This window comes from Oculina patagonica, chromosome 14, assembly GCF_052425735.1.
Source record: "Oculina patagonica isolate OP01 chromosome 14, crgOcupat, whole genome shotgun sequence".
NCBI lineage: Eukaryota > Metazoa > Cnidaria > Anthozoa > Scleractinia > Oculinidae > Oculina > Oculina patagonica.
The window spans coordinates 15,367,254-15,386,055 of record NC_135771.1 but is presented as its reverse complement, the minus strand read 5'-3'; the positions used below and the strand labels follow the sequence as shown (position 1 = coordinate 15,386,055).

At 38.4% G+C, this 18,802-nt stretch overlaps 1 protein-coding gene across 1 annotated transcript in view; it reads left to right on the top strand.

Annotated features, from left to right (window-relative positions):
- LOC144637977 (uncharacterized) overlaps positions 1-18,324 on the top strand; it is a 41,424-nt gene extending 23,100 nt beyond the window's left edge. The window contains exons 7-17 of the mRNA XM_078497068.1: positions 1,794-1,906; positions 2,254-2,861; positions 3,154-3,843; positions 4,149-4,506; positions 5,696-5,833; positions 6,937-7,283; positions 8,202-8,340; positions 8,696-8,812; positions 9,371-9,526; positions 17,066-17,245; positions 17,923-18,324. Of these exons, the coding sequence (XP_078353194.1) occupies positions 1,794-1,906; positions 2,254-2,861; positions 3,154-3,843; positions 4,149-4,506; positions 5,696-5,833; positions 6,937-7,283; positions 8,202-8,340; positions 8,696-8,812; positions 9,371-9,526; positions 17,066-17,245; positions 17,923-17,927 (2,851 nt within the window). The 3' untranslated portion in view covers positions 17,928-18,324. The remainder of the gene's footprint in view (positions 1-1,793; positions 1,907-2,253; positions 2,862-3,153; positions 3,844-4,148; positions 4,507-5,695; positions 5,834-6,936; positions 7,284-8,201; positions 8,341-8,695; positions 8,813-9,370; positions 9,527-17,065; positions 17,246-17,922) is intronic.
- The last annotated feature ends 478 nt before the right edge of the window (positions 18,325-18,802 follow it).

Here is an 18,802-nt window from a genome sequence, read left to right as displayed (position 1 = left end):
TGCAAGGTATTTTTATATTTCTATGCTTCCTAACATCTGTTTAGTAGGATTCAGTTGGAATTTAGAATGGTCTGGTCTGGACTCGTGAAATAAAGACCGGCGAAGACACCATACTTTTGCATGTTTACAAAAAGCAATCTAACGGTTGCTGATATTTAAATTTTCACGGACCCGTAAATCAAAATGTATCAAAATTAACATGCGTTTCCAACCTTTGAAGGACCACTTAACTTAGGAATAATAATACTAATTTGGTGCGTTTGGTTGTTTTTGAGCGGCGAGCTCGTCAACTTATGAAATTTCTCGTTCTGGCCAAGCTCAAAATTAGGCCTTTTGCAGCCTTCACTGTTGAGAGCTCTAAAAAATATATTTTAACGTATTTCCAAAAACTAAAGTCGTTGCATTTACTTACAACCTAAGATAGTTCACTGGGCAAAGTTTGAGGGAAAACTTTTTTCCGACCCGAAATGCGATGGACCGCTTTAAGAGAAACTGCCACTTAATCAAGCACGTTTTGCCGCGCTTTGCAATGATTTTAGGCGTATTTGGTTCATGTTTCATCAGGTCATTTGCTTTGTTTGTGTTTATTGTGATTGGTCAGTGTTATTGCTTTGGTTGTGGCTTGTCGCATTCAAAAGAAAACCGTTTTGTGCGAATTTCATCATACCGGAAAGACTTCCATTCCGGAACGAGTTTCCTTCCGAAATGAAGTGCGTTCTGCATTCACATGAACGAACATTGTGCGGTTTTCGATTGAGATAAAAAACAAAGAAGGCCCAAGTTTCGCTCAATTTGTTATTGTGCCTATATTAATGGCTATATTAATGGCAATTTTAACCAACAGTTTGACCACAGAGATGCTTCTTTGGGCTAAACAGGAAATTAAAGAAGAACACGTTTTTATTTTGCTCTGAGTTCAAACTGTGGCCTCCCTATGCGTTTATGATCTGCGATTTCATCTCGGAACGAAATTCGTTTTGAGTTTACATGATACCAGAATAATAAGTCATTCGAGAACAAAAATTTCGTTCAGGAATGAAACCGGAATGAACTTAATCTAGGGCTTTCCACAAGTTGCTCGGCAACTTTTTGGCAACTTTTCATATTTCGAGCAACTTTTTCCCCTTCGAGCAACTTTTTTCCTCATGAGCATCTTTTTGCATATTGAGCAATTTCCAGACCGAAGATCTCCGAAGGTTATCCGAGTGTTGTTCAAAGGCCATACGAGCGTTTCCGAAGATTTACGAAGTTTGCCGAAGACTTTCGAGGAACATCTGAAGACGTTTCAACTTTGGCTCATTCTGCATTAAAACATTACAAAACTCGTCAGTAAACGTGACGTCATCGATATCTTCACGATTTTCCTCACTTAAAGAAATCCTTGTCTTTTAACAAATTTTCCCCTTAATATGTTATTTAGATTCTTCTTTTGCTGAAAAATTACATAAAACTGCTTAGAAATCTTACCCTCAAAGGGAAATTAGCATATATTGAGAGAGTGTTTTGGATTTTTTGGAGCAACTTTCGAGCAACTTTTATTATCAGAAGCAACTTTTTTGGATTTTTTAGGCAACTTTTTGAGAAATTACGGGCAACTTTTTGGGAAATCTCGAGCAACTTGTGGAAAGCCCTAACTTATTCCGGAATGGCATGTGCGGGAACGAAATTTCGTCTCGGTATCATGTGAACAGATGCAGAGAAATGTATGGAGATGGAATGAACTCGTTCCGGAATGAAAGTCATTCCAGAATCATGTAAACAGGCCCTTACAGTGATTCTGTCATTTTTCTTAGATATGAAATATACCAAGATGAAGTCAAACCAGGGGGCCTCAATCTAAACTTTCTCAGAGAGTTTATGGATCTTCCGCAATCCTATTTAGCGCCCGGTGCAGCCATTAAGCTTCGTAAGTTTTATATGCTTATAGCTAATCAGAGAGGAAATAATACACTATTCTATAACTTATCATGACTGATATATTCTTTTTCTTGAAAACAAACAAATCGCAGTTTAAGGCCGCTAATATGTATTTTACACAAATTTTAAATCTGAAATAAAAAGGATAATCCAATTTATGTCCAACACTTAAACATTTTCTTTGATAGCTACAATATACACAGTGACTGCATGCTTTTGTTTTGGCTGAGTTGTGATTTATATATCTTTGGGAAAAAATATGTTATATAATGATAATATTCAGTAAATCTGATATTATTAGAATACTATAACCTAATCTAACATGTCATTCTATAGAGGACTTCATCCTTCGCTGGGGGACACACTACATCAAATCAGGAAAATTTGGTGGCCGCTTGCAGATTTTCAAAACAATGGAAGCCAGCGAAGTTGCCAGCAAAGAAGCGTTTAGTCAAGTAATGGAACTTGAATACAGGAATTTGTTTATGAGTTTCAATGCTAAGCAAGAAAAATCTGGAGAAAGCAGTGAAAAGAGACAAAGTAAAACTTCTTCAACATCGGTCACCGTAGAAGGAGGAGACCAAGAGATAGCTTCCCTTATTTCTGATTTCAACTCGCCAACTATTAAGAACGACATCGTACAGTGGCTGGAATCCATTCGTCCCTTTCCAAAGCCATTCAAGTTCACTCTTGCACCAATCACAGACTTGCTGAAATTCACTGCTCACGCTCTATTCCCCGACGAGGAGAGGGACTGGGGATGTGAAGCACAAAAGCATAATTTGAAACCAGATCCAGACACCGGGGAGGCTTATTACGAAATTACAATCAATGGAACCAAGACCAGAAAATACTGTGCGTACATGAATCGCGAAGAACTCGCGACTTTGATCGAGAAGAGGAGAGAAAGTTTAGAGAAAGCCATCCGAGTTTACATGGAGGAGGTAAAAAGAACTTAATTCTATCGACAGTACACTTAAAACACGACGACAATTGTTGTTTGACATTTTAATTACCAAAAGTGAACAATGTCGTATTACTCTTTACCCTGTCAATAAATTATCCCCGGGGCAGGGGGAGTCGCATATGAAGGGAATCATCCAGCTTAAAAAATACTACTAAACTACTTTCTACTATAGAGCTGAACAACAAATAAGTGAAATTATTGATAAATTTGTAATAATCTAAATTTTCATGAGTTGGAGATAAAATCAAACCTACTTCCTTAATATCCAGGGCCCAATATCTGTCTCAGAAATCACTTTGCCCGCTGGTAGTCCCGGATGTCAGACAGACAACTTCAAATACCAGCAATCAGCTGGTAAAGTTTCTTGGAAAGCCATGACTGAAGAAGGGAAGGTGTTTATTGTCATCTTTGATATGAATGAAGATCTTACCGGAACGTTTAATGGCGCTAGAAAAATAACAGCTCAGATGGAGGTATATGTGAAGTATTTTCACGGAACATGGTTCACAGCTAGCTCCTATGATGACTTCGAGGTGTCGACGGCCTGTCGTAAAGGCGGAAGTGGTAACGACGACCTTAGAATCTGCGTCCTGGGTATGGTTTTGACGTATGATCCTGATAGTGGATTTCTTTCCATGACTAAAGATGATTGGTTGATATCCAAGGAGTCTTATCCAACACTGACCATGGACGAGTCTGAGCCTGATGTGTTAATGGCACATGTTGAATGGCCGGAAAGTCGTGTTTTTGATCTGGACGAAGTGATTGGCTATCTTCCATGTAACGTAAAGTGGTCCAACGCAATGCGTTTTGATCCAACAAGTGACGCAGAAGGAAAGTGCATTCAATTTACAGCCTCCTCAAAGGGAACTGTCTTCGTGATATTCTCAGCCATTCCAGATGACAAAGATACTTGGTACTATGTTCAGATTTCTCCTCATGGCGTTGGAATTTTTAAGGTATTCAGTGTGTTTAACCCATTGGCGATCTTTCCTTTATCATAAGTGGTTCCTTTTTAAACCTCTTGTCAACTACGGCAGAAAGCGTAAAAGTCTACGTAATAAGTTGAATCCAATTGGCAAGAATCAGTGAAAACAACTTTTAAATCTATTCAAGACTTGATATTGTTTGCTAGTCACACTTAAACTTCCTATAGACGCGGTTTAAATTTGCAATCGCAGGCTCAATCACGGTTTAGATCACGACTTTTTTAAACGGTGACTAAAATTCCTTTAAATAATCGGCCCTATATGTTTCCATGTAGTCTCAAAAGCTCGTGGTTTCTACAATCGATGCCGGCGCAGTTGGACTGGGCTCTGATATTCTGTACCAGACCTACTTTGTCTGCGTGAAAGAAACTTCATACCGCACTGTGATTGAATATGGAAAGAGCAGAGGATCAGCTGAAGACGGTGACGTCTACCTCACCATGATCGACGAGGAAAACCCTCACTTGGTGCGATTTTACTCTTTTGGTAATGGCGAGGATCCCCTCGAGATAGTTGACGCTCATATTGTTCCTAGGAGTTTGATGAAAGCCAGCTGCAAAGGCGACACATCATTAGATGTCGTAAGCAACATGTGTTTGCAAAGCTGTCACGAGTTCTGTGATGCTGATCGAGGTTTGTTACTGTATTTTCATCTTATAGTACCGTACTCTGAGTAGCAAACTTTGAGTCTCCTCCTTACTATAAAAGTCTACATGGGCTTCGACCGTAGAAGCCGCTTTGGCCCGAGTCCGGACGTAAAAAGGGTTACAAACTATACATGAAAATAAAAATTTTAAGTCGGCACTTCTTGACATTTTCGCGGTCTGTTGCGTAGCTCCTTCTTAAAGTGCTTAAGTAATTCCAAAAGGAAATTTAATTTTCAGTTTAGATTATAAAAATAATGGTAGTATGATTATAATTCTGGGCTTTCATATTATAACATATGAAATCGATATGACTCATATTGGGTGACCACTTTTTCATACAAACGATAAGAAATTCTTTTTTATGAACCCATCGCATACACTGTCTTGTAAAAGCCAACGGTGTATACGCTGTAATTGTAGCATACAATATCAAAATCTTTTTTTATGCTTCAAATTGGATCGCTCAAAGTGAAGCTGATCTTTATGATGGTTAAAGTAAGCCATTCGCGCATCGATAAGCTCCTTGCAGCTAACGGTCACATGGTACAAAACCCGCCTTATTAAAGGCCAAGCTACGCCATCCAAAACAAGTCAAGCTTGACAGGTTGAAATCGCTCTGTTCGCTCTGTACTGTGTGACCATAAGGTGCAATTGAAGAGTTTTTTCTTGCTGTTTCCTACTGTTTGTAAACCGAATAATGGAATGGAATATATTATATATTAGTAGAAATTCAGCTGTGTTCTAATGGAAATCCGCGAATCTGATTGGTTCTCCCACTGATTTCTATTCGCCGATAGAAAACAGTCGCGCGCGCGCGTAGCGCTTTAAGCGGTAAATTTTCTTGATTTTTGTCTTCAAAGTGCACAATATTGTAGGTTTTGGACTGCAATCCTTTAGAGTTTCTACTAAAACAATTAGACTACTCGCCCTCGTTTTCTATGAGCGATAGTCAACTCGGCTGCGCCTCGTTGACTATTTGCTCATAGAAAACCTGGGCTCGTAGTCTAATTGTTAAATAGAACGAGGCCTTCAGACTTCATAATCTTGAATTTGTTTTTAATATATTAGTAATAGGACCTCGGGTGGTACGATTTAGAGTAATCGTATGAATTAATCGGCCGCGATTGCTCTCTGAACCTTGCTCAGTCTATTTACTAGTACTTGTCATAAAACAGGTTGTCGAAGAACGTCAGGAAGCAAACCATTAGCAACAGATTGTAATGCATGCCGGTATGTCAAGAACGCAGAGACAGGCGAATGTCTACAGGAGTGCCCAGAGGACTGGGAACAAAAGGACAACGAGTGTTATTCTCGTAAGTTTAGTAGTATAGTAGTGACGGCTGAGCACTGAGATATGCAGAAGGACCGATGGGAAGCGCAGAGTCAAGATGATAATAATAATAATAATAATAATAATAATAATAATAATAATAATAATAAATAAAAACAAACTTTATTGAGTACTTTTCATACAAACTTGAATCTCGGGTGTTTTCTGGTTAAAAAAATATACAAATTTTGTTTTTCCTTAAGTTTTCCCAGTGAGATAGTTTCAGTTAATTAAATGTCAATAGCCTACCTACATAATAACACTCTGAGAACTTTTACATGCTTTAAGCTTCTATGTACACAAGTTATAATATCACAAATTGAGGTGAATTATTTACAAAACCATATAAACTTATTTACATATTTTTGTTCGTATAATCTAACAACAACAACAACAACAACCATTTAATTTTGCCAAAATAAATAGAAATAATTACAGCATAATTGCAGCAAATTAACTAAAATAGACAAAAAACTACCCAGAATAAAAATAAACTAAACGAGCTGAGTAGTTACAAAAAAAAAATAAATTGCTTTGACTTGGTTGTACATGACTAAAAGGAATTTTCGTTTACATCATTATTATTTCAAAATCAAATTTTACAAATAGTGAATATATAAAAAAAGAAAAGCTATTAAAATTCTATACGTATTATTCTTGCTTCCTATAAAATTTTTGAGAGTCTTTTGAAACTATTGGATTCGTGCTCGAACATTACCTATTTCTATATCAATGCCATTAAAGTTTAGATTGTTCCTTCTCCTGATAGTGCGTGAACCTGCATAAAGTGTGAATGCGTTATTCTTGGGGAGTAAGTGTAGATGCCGTTTAATACGGGCTCACTTTACAAACTTTGAGGCAATTATTTTGCACAATGAATTAGACAGAACGTAAAACCAGATCCTCAAGGGAAACTTGCAGATTTTTCTACCTCGATATATTCGTGTTTTTGAGTGGTTTCGGTTTCCGAAACGTTGAAAATTACTGACCGCTGAATATACAGAAGGTACTGGGCGTTCTACTATATGAATAATCTTTATCACTGTTAAAAATCGCAAAATTAATTTTAGGATTTAATTTGCTCAGAAAAACCCGCGGCAGAATGTGAAACAAAAGCACTCGGGATGGAGAGTGGCGCAATAGCTGATTCACAGATAACAGCATCCTCACAATACGCTGCAACGCATGCCTGGGTTCGAGCTAGACTTAACTTGAAAGTTAACGGTAGACTCAGCGGAGGTTGGTCAGTTGCCAGAGGTGATAAAAATCCATGGATCCAGGTCGATCTGCTTCATGTAACTACAGTCAAAGGCGTGGCGACCCAGGGAAGGAATAATGGATATGATCAGTGGGTAACCTCATACAAGCTTCAGTACAGCAACGACGGGCAGACATTCAACGATTATAAAGAAAAAGGACAATCAGCGGTCAAGGTAATAGTGATAATCAATTGTTCAGTCGAACGGAATATAGCCAAACTCATAAACTGAACACTACCAAGTAAACATATCTTACCCGATATCGAGGAATGACGACGATGCGTGCGCTCAGCGGACGTACTCTCATTACCTACAACAATAACCCTCAGATACACCTACAAATTCCCACTTTGACGGGGAAGGGCTGGGAATGTGTAGGAAATTGTACTCCTCCCTGGATGGGATGCTAGTCCATTGCAGGATTGCCCCAGCACAACGCAGTGACCCCGGCAAGGGCTTTAACCAGGACCGCTCCTTTCGCTGTCCATTCCACTAGCCATTAGGCTGTGACCATCTAAAATGTAAGGAGGCTTACAATATTTTCCAGCACTTTCAAGCTCTTATACTTTGATGGGTCAGTGCTACAAATATTTATCAGCTACTACTGCAAAAATGTATCAAATGCCCAATCATTGGTGAACAAATTGTCGTCATTTTCTTAACGTCATTGGTAACCATAGCAACAGTATAACCTGTTAAAAGCACCCTTTAGTTTAGCTTTATGTGATCATAACTCAAAAACGAGTTCGGTGAGCCTCATGTTTTACCGCTTTTGCAAATTTAGAAAAAAGTCCTTGGAGCGGTTTCAGAGCCACCTTAACTACATAGATAGGTTATTATTTGTAGGAATTCAGGACATCATTTTGGATTTTTTTAATCCTGATTCACTTAAGGTTTTAGATGCTCCATTTATTTCATATATTATGGCCAGTTTATCTTATATTTAATGTTTCATCTTTAGTTCTAGCAAGCGAAACACTAAAAGATAATTTAGAAGCAAGCGTTGTATGATATGAATGAAGTTTATAACATTCCTCTGATCTGTATTTTCGATTCTGCAGTAATGCTAAACGTACATTTTTAATGGGACAGATTTTTAAAGCAAACCGTGACATGGAGACAATAGTGAGACACGAGCTCAACGCACCAATCAGAGCACGATATATCCGACTTCTACCAGTGGCCTATAACAGATGGATTTCAATGAGAATAGAGCTATATGGCTGCACAGGTAAGTAAAAGCAGCAAAATTTGTTTTCATTCCGTTAAGGGGGAAATGTGGGCAAGGGAAAAAACAATGTGAGGGATATTTCTGACCTTTGCATTAGCTATTCGAATTTACATCTATTTTGTAAGACGAGGTACGTTGGATATAAACTGTTCACAACCTCTATTTTTCAACCCAAAAGAACGCGCGCAAGAGAAAACAGCGAGCGAAGGGTGCGTGAGTGCAAAGCATAAAGGGGTGGGGGTGGGGGAGGTGTATGGGTAGAAAATACTCCCTTCCCGGGGTCTTAATGTATTGAACATTTATTTTTTTTAACGAAAAAGGCTGAATTTTCTTTTGGTTTTTCGTTTCCCGACAGAAGAGAGCGCATGTGTTGAGGATTCTTGCCAAAATGGCGGAACTTGTGTGGATATTGGGGAAGGGAACTACAAGTGTGAATGTACAGACGATTACGGTGGTGATCATTGCGAAAAGAGTAAGACATCAATAGCATTTGTTTTCTTCTGTTTCTTCTGCTTCTATTGTTTTAAAACATTTAGGTAAATGACGTTTAGTGTTTCTATTTCTGTATTTATACTCTTTAAAGCATACAATAGTTAAGGCTAGTGTCCATAATTAGCTAGAAGTGATTGAAATTGTGTTATCTTCAGGTTAAAACAGATGTACCTAAGTTGAAAACAGTTTGAAAATAGAAAAGCAAGTTGACTCACAACATAACCATAGATACCCGAAAATTTGGAGAGCTGCCTCCCTTCCGATCTATGGAACATTTTGCTGGGATCACTCGTAAGCATGTAGCGAATTAAACGAGCTGCCTGACCAAACTCTCTTTTTCAGGAATTTATATAAAATTCGAGCGTTCTTTCACCGCGACACCTTTTGACAGCACGTTGCAAATTTATACCCAAATAATTGAGATTTCTTCTCTTAGAAAAAATGAAATAAGTTATTTTATTATTTCTATTTTTATTTTATTTACAGCCGCTGTCGACTGCATAGAATCTCTATTTTATTAATATTTGCTCTTTTTCAGAGTGTGAGAAGACAGAAGACAATAAGTGCTGCCATTTTCCTTACCTCTATAAAGGCAAAGAGTTTAACGTGTGTGCAATGACAGCAGAAGGCGACAAAACCTGGTGCTCATTGACTTATGATTACGAGAAAGATCAACAGTGGGGGTACTGTAAAGGTATATGTTATGAGTAAAGAAGTACACGTCCGTACATCTCAAGAGTTTATTCTCAAGTACTTTTACAGAACTTGTGAACTAAAGATCACGCGATAACAACAACTACACAGGACAACCAACTTATCATAACATCCCCCTTCTTAAGCTAGTTGGCTATCTTCTACAAGGTTAAGTTAATTCTAATAACAACTGGAACAAGCAGTAAACAACTCAACTGTTGATAATCCTACGATTACAATTCTTTCTACATAACATAATCCTTATGCCAACTCGGAACAGATCTGACCCGTGTAGAGCGACGTGGACCTGAGGGAACATCATTGTCAGGAGGGTCGTGTTCTGAGTTAGCACTGTCTGACTCTGCAGTTACACTAGGAAAGTTTACAATGGTTTCTGTAGTTACAGGTTCTGAATCGTTGCTTATATCATCATCTATAGTTATAGGTGGCTCCTGAGTAAGATGAATATGTCGTCTATTTCTACGATACTCTTTACCAGTTTCATCAGTAATCAAATACGATCTAGGAGTCTCATGTTTAATCTTAACTACAGCAGGTGATAAATGTTTGTCACCTGGTTTCATAAACCTTACACTATCCCCTTCCTTAAGTTGAGGCAATGGTTTTGAACCTTGTCTATCATAGAACTCCTTGTATTTAGCTTGACGTCTTTCTTGTAGTGCAGGAATGTCATGACAAATCTGTGGCACCAACATCCTAGGGTGAACAGGAACCCCAGTCCGAATTTGCCGACTGAACAACATTTGGTTAGGTGAATAAGGAAAATTGCTTATGGGGGTGCTGCGATATTCCATAAGACCTTCATTCAAATTGCACTCTTTTCTTAGCAAGTTTTTAACAATATGGACTGCCTTTTCTGCAAGACCATTAGCCTGACTATATTTTGGACTGGTTGTTACAATATTTATGCCATATTTTGTGGCATATTGCTTCATTTCTCTGGAGTTATAAGGCATGTTATCTGCAACTAGAGTTTGTGGGTATCCATTCCTTGAGAAAATTTCATTCAGACTCCGAATAACAATACTGCTTGTTTTACCATTAAGCCTGAAAGCCTCAATATACTTTGAATAATAATCAATAACCACAAGGTAGTTTTGATTTTTGTATTCAAGGAGATCAGATGCAACTATTTGCCATGGTAATAGTGGAACTTCTCGAGTTTGCATGGGTTCTTTGGGTTGCTTACTCTGATATTTCATGCATTTTTCACAACTAGACACCATTTCTTCAATATGCTTGGTCATGTCAGGCCAAAATACTGTCATGCGGGCATTGGCTTTGGTTTTTTCAATGCCACAGTGGCTAATATGCAATTTCTGGAGAATATCTTTTCTCCATGCAGACGGAATGACATGCCTGTTATCTTTAAGTAAAATTCCATCTGTATCATGAATGTCATTCCGCACATCCCAGAAAGATTTTAGAGGAGAGGGTACATTGCGTTTGTGTTCAGGCCAACCCTCTCTGGCATATTTGTGTAACATTTGCATAGTAGGATCACTGTAGTTAAGTTCTCGTAATTCCATTAACTTAACATCTGAAATTGGGAGATTGGGAGATAGATTACGGAATGAATGAAATGCTCCATGTCATGATGCATATCACTGTCAATAGGAGCACTGGACTGATCAAATGTCCTAGAGAGGGTATCAGCAATATAAAGAAACTTCCCTGGAACATATCTGACATTGAGATTGTACTTTTGCAAACGAAGTCTCATTCTTTGCAATCGAGGAGGTACTTTGAAAAGAGGCTTTTTAAAAATGCTTTTAAGGGGCTTATGATCCGAGAGCACCTCAATTTCTGCTCCATATGTGTACATGTTAAATCTCTCACACCCAAAAACAATTGCTAAAAGCTCTTTTTCCATTTGAGCATAGTTTGTCTCAGAATTTGACATAGCACGTGAAGCATATGCAACTGGTTGGTTCTGTTGCAACAAACATGCTCCTAAGCCACTTTTACTGGCATCAACTTGGAGTGTGGTGGGTAAATTTGTGTCATAGAATCGTAGAACTGGAGCACTACTCAAGACTGATTTGAGTTTTGTAAGCGCAGTATCGTGCTCTGGAAACCAAGCCCATGGTACACCACACTTAAGCAAGGATCGCAATGGGGCAGTTAATTCCGACATGTTTGGGATATACTTAGCAAGATAGTTGATCATGCCCAATAACCTTTGCAGGTCTTGTTTGCATGATGGGGTGGGCATATTGTGGATAGCAGAAATTTTTTCTGGGTCTGGTGAAAATCCCAACTCACTAACCACTTCACCTATGTACTTGACTTGGTTAACACGAAATTGAATTTTGTCCCGATTGAATTTAATGTGGCGCTCTCGTGCTCTGGTCAGAACCTTGCGTAGGATCAAATCATGTTCTTGTTCATCCTTACCGCCAATGATAATATCGTCAAAAATTGGTAATGCACCTGAAATATCACCAAAATGTTTTTCAACCATTTTCTGGGCCACTTCACTTGCACATGAAATACCAAATGGCATTCTCTTAAACCGGTATCTCCCAAAGGGCGAGTTAAACATGCATAAAAATGAGGATTCTTCTGTGAGCTTTTGGTGCCAGTAACAATTTGACATGTCAACAACTGAGAAAACTTTACAACCGTTCAGCGTGTTTGAATTTTTTTTTAAAAGCTTGGAGGTTTGAAATCTTCCCGTTCTATAGCTTCGTTTAGATCTGGTGGGTCTAAACACAATCTCAGCGAATTGTTTGGTTTTTCAACAATTACTAAATTACGGACCCATTCAACCAGTTCTTCCACTTTGGCAATAATATCATTTCTTTCAAGGTCATTTAAAGTTACTTTGAGTTTGTCCAACAATCTTAGGGGAACATTCCTTTGTGGTTGAATGGTGGGAAGACTATTAGCCTTCAACTTAATGTTATATTCGCCCTCGACACATCCTAAACCCTCAAAAACATCCTGAAATTCATCCAGTAGGCTAGGTTTTGCTTGAACTTCATCCAACTCTAGCTCTAAGTATGATTCTAAACCCAGGAGAGGTTTCACATCATTCCGAAGGACATAATACTCCAAAGGAGTTGTACCCTTACTCTCGTTTACTTTCGTGTCAAGAAAACATTTGCCCACTGTATCTAATTGGTGCCCCCCAAATGATTTAATAACGTGCTTGTTGGCTCTATACGGGCATTTAACTTATTTGCCAAATGCATGGACATTACATTACATTCTGCACCCGTATCGAGTTTGAAAGTTACAGGAACATAATTAACTAATAAGTCTGACTGAATGTTCCTTCTAGTGCTATCTTGAATTTCCTCGATGTACAGCCCCTCCATTGGTTCTTTGTCTTCACTCAGTTCAATTTGTACGTGACGAACTCTTCTTTCTTCCGTACCATCCTTCGGTTTGAGACAGCAACGAGCATAGTGGTTTCGCCCGTTGCATTTGAGACACGTGGCGCCATAGGCAGAACAATTTCCTCTGTTGTGAGACATGGCGCAGAACTTGCATGTGAGAATTTTCTTTGAGTATTTCTTTCGTTGAATTTTCTGTTTGGATTTCCGGTGTCTACCGGCGGCTGTGTTTTCTTTACGGTATCAATGCTGCTCTCTTCGGTAGTTGGGGGGGAGCTGAAGATTTTAGATTGTTCTTTGGATTGTTCCGTAATTCTGCATAATTTTATGGCTTTCTCGAGTGTTAAATCCGTTTCTCGTAGTATAGTCCAGTGGGTTAGTACCAAATTTTGCAGAAATCGTTACACACTGGACAAAAGCACCAAACTTGGTAAACGAAGACCTTTGAACATAAAATTTCCAAAAATCTAATGCTCCAAAAAAATCGTCTCACTTGGAGGGTGAAAGTGACGTCATCTTTTACGTCAGACAGGTATTTTTGGCTGTTTTGTGTAATACGACAATGAATGGAATTTAGTAAGGGCTTCCTGGCTTTCGTGAAGATAGGATAAGCAAAACAGTTTGACATTGTTTTATAATAACTGTCAATTAAAAGCATGGGTCTGTTTTAAAAAAAGTTGTTTCGATAAATATACTTCAGCGGATGTTACTTACAGACAAACTAGATAATAACGACTGACATAAAAACTTGTGTGGCTGGCATGGTTTGCTGCAGCATGCAAGGTACGTAACAACAAACATTTAAGCTCTCTTTAAACAAAAATTTACAAAACATAGAATTCAGTGAAACGTACCACAATTGTATGGGGAAAAGTTCCTTATAGTGCCTTAAGGACTGCATATCGAGAAGACGTTGCGGAATGCCCTCGGGGCTCTGTTGCGCGGTACTGGTTGTCTAAATGACTAAGAATCGACAGATTGGTTTTTGAAAGCAACGCATATTAGTCGGACATTATTAATACATTATAAGGCGAGGAAACTAGTGCAAGCACCTTAATCAACAGAAGGGTTTTACGAAAAGCTGGGGGCAAGATTACAAAAAATGGCGACATGCAACGACAATCTTGACATAAGCATGTGCACAAACAGAAATAGTTCTCTTGGCATTGATACATTCCCACAGAGAACAAGGCAAGAGTATCTTCAAGACCTAGAGCATGCTTTAGACAACCACGTCAATTGCAGTCGCTGGGTTAGTGTCCAACATTTTCAGCGTGTAATGAGTCGTCCAGGAAACATCTAGCCGGCTTTATGTGATTTTTTATCAATCAAGCGCACGAACAGAAAAAAGCCAAAGTCAAGAACACTAGAGGGGTTTTGGAGCTAACGAAGAACCCATCCCGTCTAATAGTGCACTTTTAAAGAAACGGTTTGGGAAACGACAATACAATTTACAACCTCGTTCCATTTTAAATGGTCCGTAAAGAGGTAATGAATAAAACTACGAAATCAATCACCCGACCATTAAGAGGAATTGACTGCCATTATTAACCACAAGTCTTTTATCAAAAAATCGAATCAAAGCAAGCGGGCATGACGTATGGCGGTATATCAGTAGCCAGCAACGTAAAGGCGACCTTAGCATATTATTCGCCCAAGTCTACCCAAAGTAACGCAAGATACCGGAAAAAACCGGTTGAATGTGAAGTGTTTAACGGTAACGTCCTTATTTACAATCCTAGCCAAACGTTACACAATTGCTTTCAGAGTACTCAGAACAAATCTTTCTGCCATTTCTCAGGCGGGAACTGAAAACTGTCAATTAAGTGGAGGTAGTGTAGGATCGCTGTCTGCCAGAGAGATTTAGTTATGGAGCAATCAAAGTCAATTCCGATCCTGCATTTCACGCCTTTTGTTGGGCTGCGATACAAATTTTCCTTTTTGTGAAGCCTTTCCTTACTTAAAACAATGCAAGTTCGTTACAGTTAGAAGAGAGAATTGACAGTACATAATTAGAAGTAAGTAGAAAACCTGATTACAATTACGTCTTTAAAAAACTATTTTTTAACAGGAAGTAATTTGTTTTTCATGATGCTTTGCTAACAATATTCAAAGAGCTGCATACCAGGTTTGGGGTTTGGCCGTGTGTACAGAGCCTAATAAATTTTTCACTAAAAACCTGAATGTGGAAGTGGAAAGAAAATAATTTGCAAGTCAGTGCGTGGCAATTCCGAAGGAGGCAGAAATAGCATTCAAACAGCCACTTAAAATCAAACTGTTCCTCAAAGTGTAGCTGGAGTGGGCGTTTTCCGTCAATTTGATAAAAGTATCACAAAAAAGGAATCTTAACACTATCCAGACCGGGGGGCGGAAAGTGCCCGCGCCGACTTTGAACGTTAATAACTTTTTCAACATTCAACCAAACACTGCCAAGTTTTGCAACTTTATCTAAAATATATTTAGAAATAATTTGATATGACAGGTTGTTGTGTCAGAGGCTTGATGTTGCCATGGAAATGGCATTTTGATAGAAATGTTTTACCAAATTTGTAATTTTTGTGTTTTTATAGATAAAAATTAACTTTTAATGCAGTTATTTTTACCTTTTGGGCATTTTTTGCACCATTTTATTATTTTCAGTACTTTTTAGTAATTTTTGGCGGTTTTCTTACGTTTTGGAAAAAATTTCAAATCCAAGATGGCGGATCGAAAATGACAAATATGTTGTCGATTTTTGTGATGACGTAATTGTCCTTTCTCGCGATTCATGTTTTTTGTGCATCATATTTTCTTAAAGCCCATGCCTCAAAGACTACGTGTGCCAAATTTGGTTCTTTTGTCCGGCGTGTAACGATAATTTTGCTAACCCACTAGACTAGTAGTCTCTCTCGGAGCTTTGGGTCGCTTATTCCAACGACAATTTGGTCTCTTATCAGAGATTCTTTAATCGCCCCAAAATCGCAGTAATCCGCTCTTCGTCTAAGATCTGTGACAAATACGTCGATTGGGTGACCTTCTTGTGCTGTCGTTCTGAAACGGTATCGTTCGTAGATTGTGTTTTTCCGTGGCACACAATACGTTTCGAGCGCTGTTAGAATGCCTGCAACAGTTCTTTCTGTGATATCTCCGGAAATGCCCGGTAGGGTTTTGAGCACTCGTCTTGCTTTGTTCCCGAGAACACTTTGAATAGTTGCTATTTGTACGGCATCGCCCTTTTCGTGTAGGCCGCTGGATACCCGATACAATTCCCACGCTTCTTTCCATTCATTCCACTCTTCTGCGAGGTTCAGACTATCAATATCCAATTCCGAGGGAGGTTTAATGCGTTCCATGTTACAGTTCAGAGTCAGTAGGCTTACTGTTGAAGAGATCCTGGTACCATGTTATGAGTAAAGAAGTACACGTCCGTACATCTCAAGAGTTTATTCTCAAGTACTTTTACAGAACATGTGAACTAAAGATCACGTGATAACAACAACTATACAGGACAACCAACTTATCATAACAGTATAATACCAGTTATACTAAACTAAAAAAATGCTTGAAAGACTGGAGTAACATAAGGCAAAACCTCTTTCTTTCTTGTTTTTTTTTTATGCCAAATAGAGGATTTACGGTATAAATTTAACGACATGAATTGTAAAACCGTAAACCAAAGCAATTACAATGATCAATCAAAGAAAAGGAAAACAATCCAATGAACCAATGAAAACACGCAGCCGACACAAAGCGCAGAAACGCGTCTGCCAAAGTCGCAACTTGTTTTGTTTGCATCCGATTGGTTAAGAAGGTGGCGCGAATTATTTTAAACCAACAGAGAACGTATAGAAAACGCAAAACCAAAGCAATTGCAGATAACTTTCAACACTTAATTAAAAAAAAAACGTCTTTATCACTCGATCTCGCGGCGAATTGCATTGAGAGGGCAACCGAGTGTGCGCAGTAGCTATCGAATGGTTGCTCAGGGCATAGTAAACTATTCACATTTCACACGCGGTTTGATTGACACAGACTTGCACCGTTTCCCAGCACCGCTATGCCGTCAAAAAAGATGCCGACTTTCTCCCCCGAACCCCTTCCCCCCAGGTCTTGCCTAAGAACACAACACTACTACGTTTTTACCTTGGTTTAATTAGAAAAGAGCCTAACTTACCCTTCCTTTTATTTTTCTCTTGAAGATTGTAGCGTGAGGATACACGGTGGTAATCATTGCTGTCACCTCCCGTTCATTTTTAACGGAGAGCTTCAGACATCTTGCTTAAATACCCCCAGGCCTAAAGGGGACTTCAGTCGACATGCATCGTGGTGCTCTATGTACTATGACTTTGACAAAAAACCAATATGGAAATATTGTATTGGTACGTATATTATGCATGCCTGAGTAGTACTAGTACCTGCACAGTATCAGCCAAGGAGATATATGCTAGCTATTTGTGACATACAACTTGAGCTCGTTGGCCTTAAAATTTTTACACTAGGTGCATCTGTTAAAATTATAAAACTTTTTGTGAAATATATTGCAATCCCTAACGAAAAGAAGATCAAACTTTGGAATAGGTATCAGACGTGGCGTACAGTTAATAATCTCTCAGTGTTATAGATGAATGTATTTTGGAGATGTAGCTTTTAAATTTATTCCTAGAAAACTAAAATAAGTAGAAAAACTCGTGTAGCAGGTACACTTCCTTTTTTCTGCGTTGATCGCTTGCTCTATGTCGCATTACATCAGCGGGCAATCTTTCTGAGATATTCGTCAACGTCCACCCATGGGCGTAACTCCAATGATTCTAAAATGATTTACCAATTTTTTGGTTGTTAAATATCAACCGTGACCAATTTTTCGCTTGGTATTCCACGCTGCCAAAACATTCTCTGTGACGTGAAACATCTGGTGAGAAATATGGCTGAAAAAAAACCATTTCAGCGGCGTGAAACATCAAACGCAAAAACCGCCACTATTCGCATTTCACACGCGGTTTGATAATGGCGCTTAATTATTGCTATAATTTTTTTTTTATGTATTTCTTACTTACAGAATGAGTGGATTAAGCTAGCAGATGGAAGACGTAAATGGATTTACAAACAATGATTAGTGACAAAAGGGGATTTCTTATATAGTTACAATTTACATTTTAACATTATGTGACCAAGATTTTAAACAGGAATTTCAGTCAAATTCTTTAGTCTTTGTCACTTCGTTAAACAACGTAACATAATTCGTGTTGAAATATTACATTTAGATGGCAATCATTACAGGACTCAGTTGGTGTGAAAAAAAAACTGTTGTGTATGAAATCATAAGCTGTAAGCCTGTTAACGTTATAAAGGGATTTTGGTAATAGCACCTTTACTTGTTAATCAAGAAAGGTTTAGAAGGTGTAATAGTCTAACCCATGTTAGTAAACAAAGGATTAAAATTAGTCTTTTCGCGCAAAAATGTTTTTAGCGTCCTCATTAAAGCTACTTAGATAATCGAGTACTAACAATGGCAATACCGTTTACAATATTAATCAGTCAGGCGTTCTTCGTTCTTGGGATGTTGGTTTTATAGTGATCTCAAAAATACCTGAGGATGAAAAGTAAAGGACTTAACAAAGCGAGTGAAATTAAAGGTCACTGTAGCGATTACATAATTACTTTGAAGCTGGAATAAAAGGGTTTAGAGCTAATGTTGATTTACAGCCTGTTTTTAATCAATACAACGGCATAACATATGCCCGCGGGGACTCTCATTTAAAAGGGGCGGGGATGCTCGTCGGAAATTTTGAAAAGAACCTCTAAAAGAGACCAAACTGGGCATGCCTCTTGCTTTTTTAACCCCCTTAAGATACGGCCAAAACTCTGAAAATAGAATTAATGTTTGTATATTTCTTCATGTGCAACCCTAAACGTGACCCAGACGGCTAAAAATATTG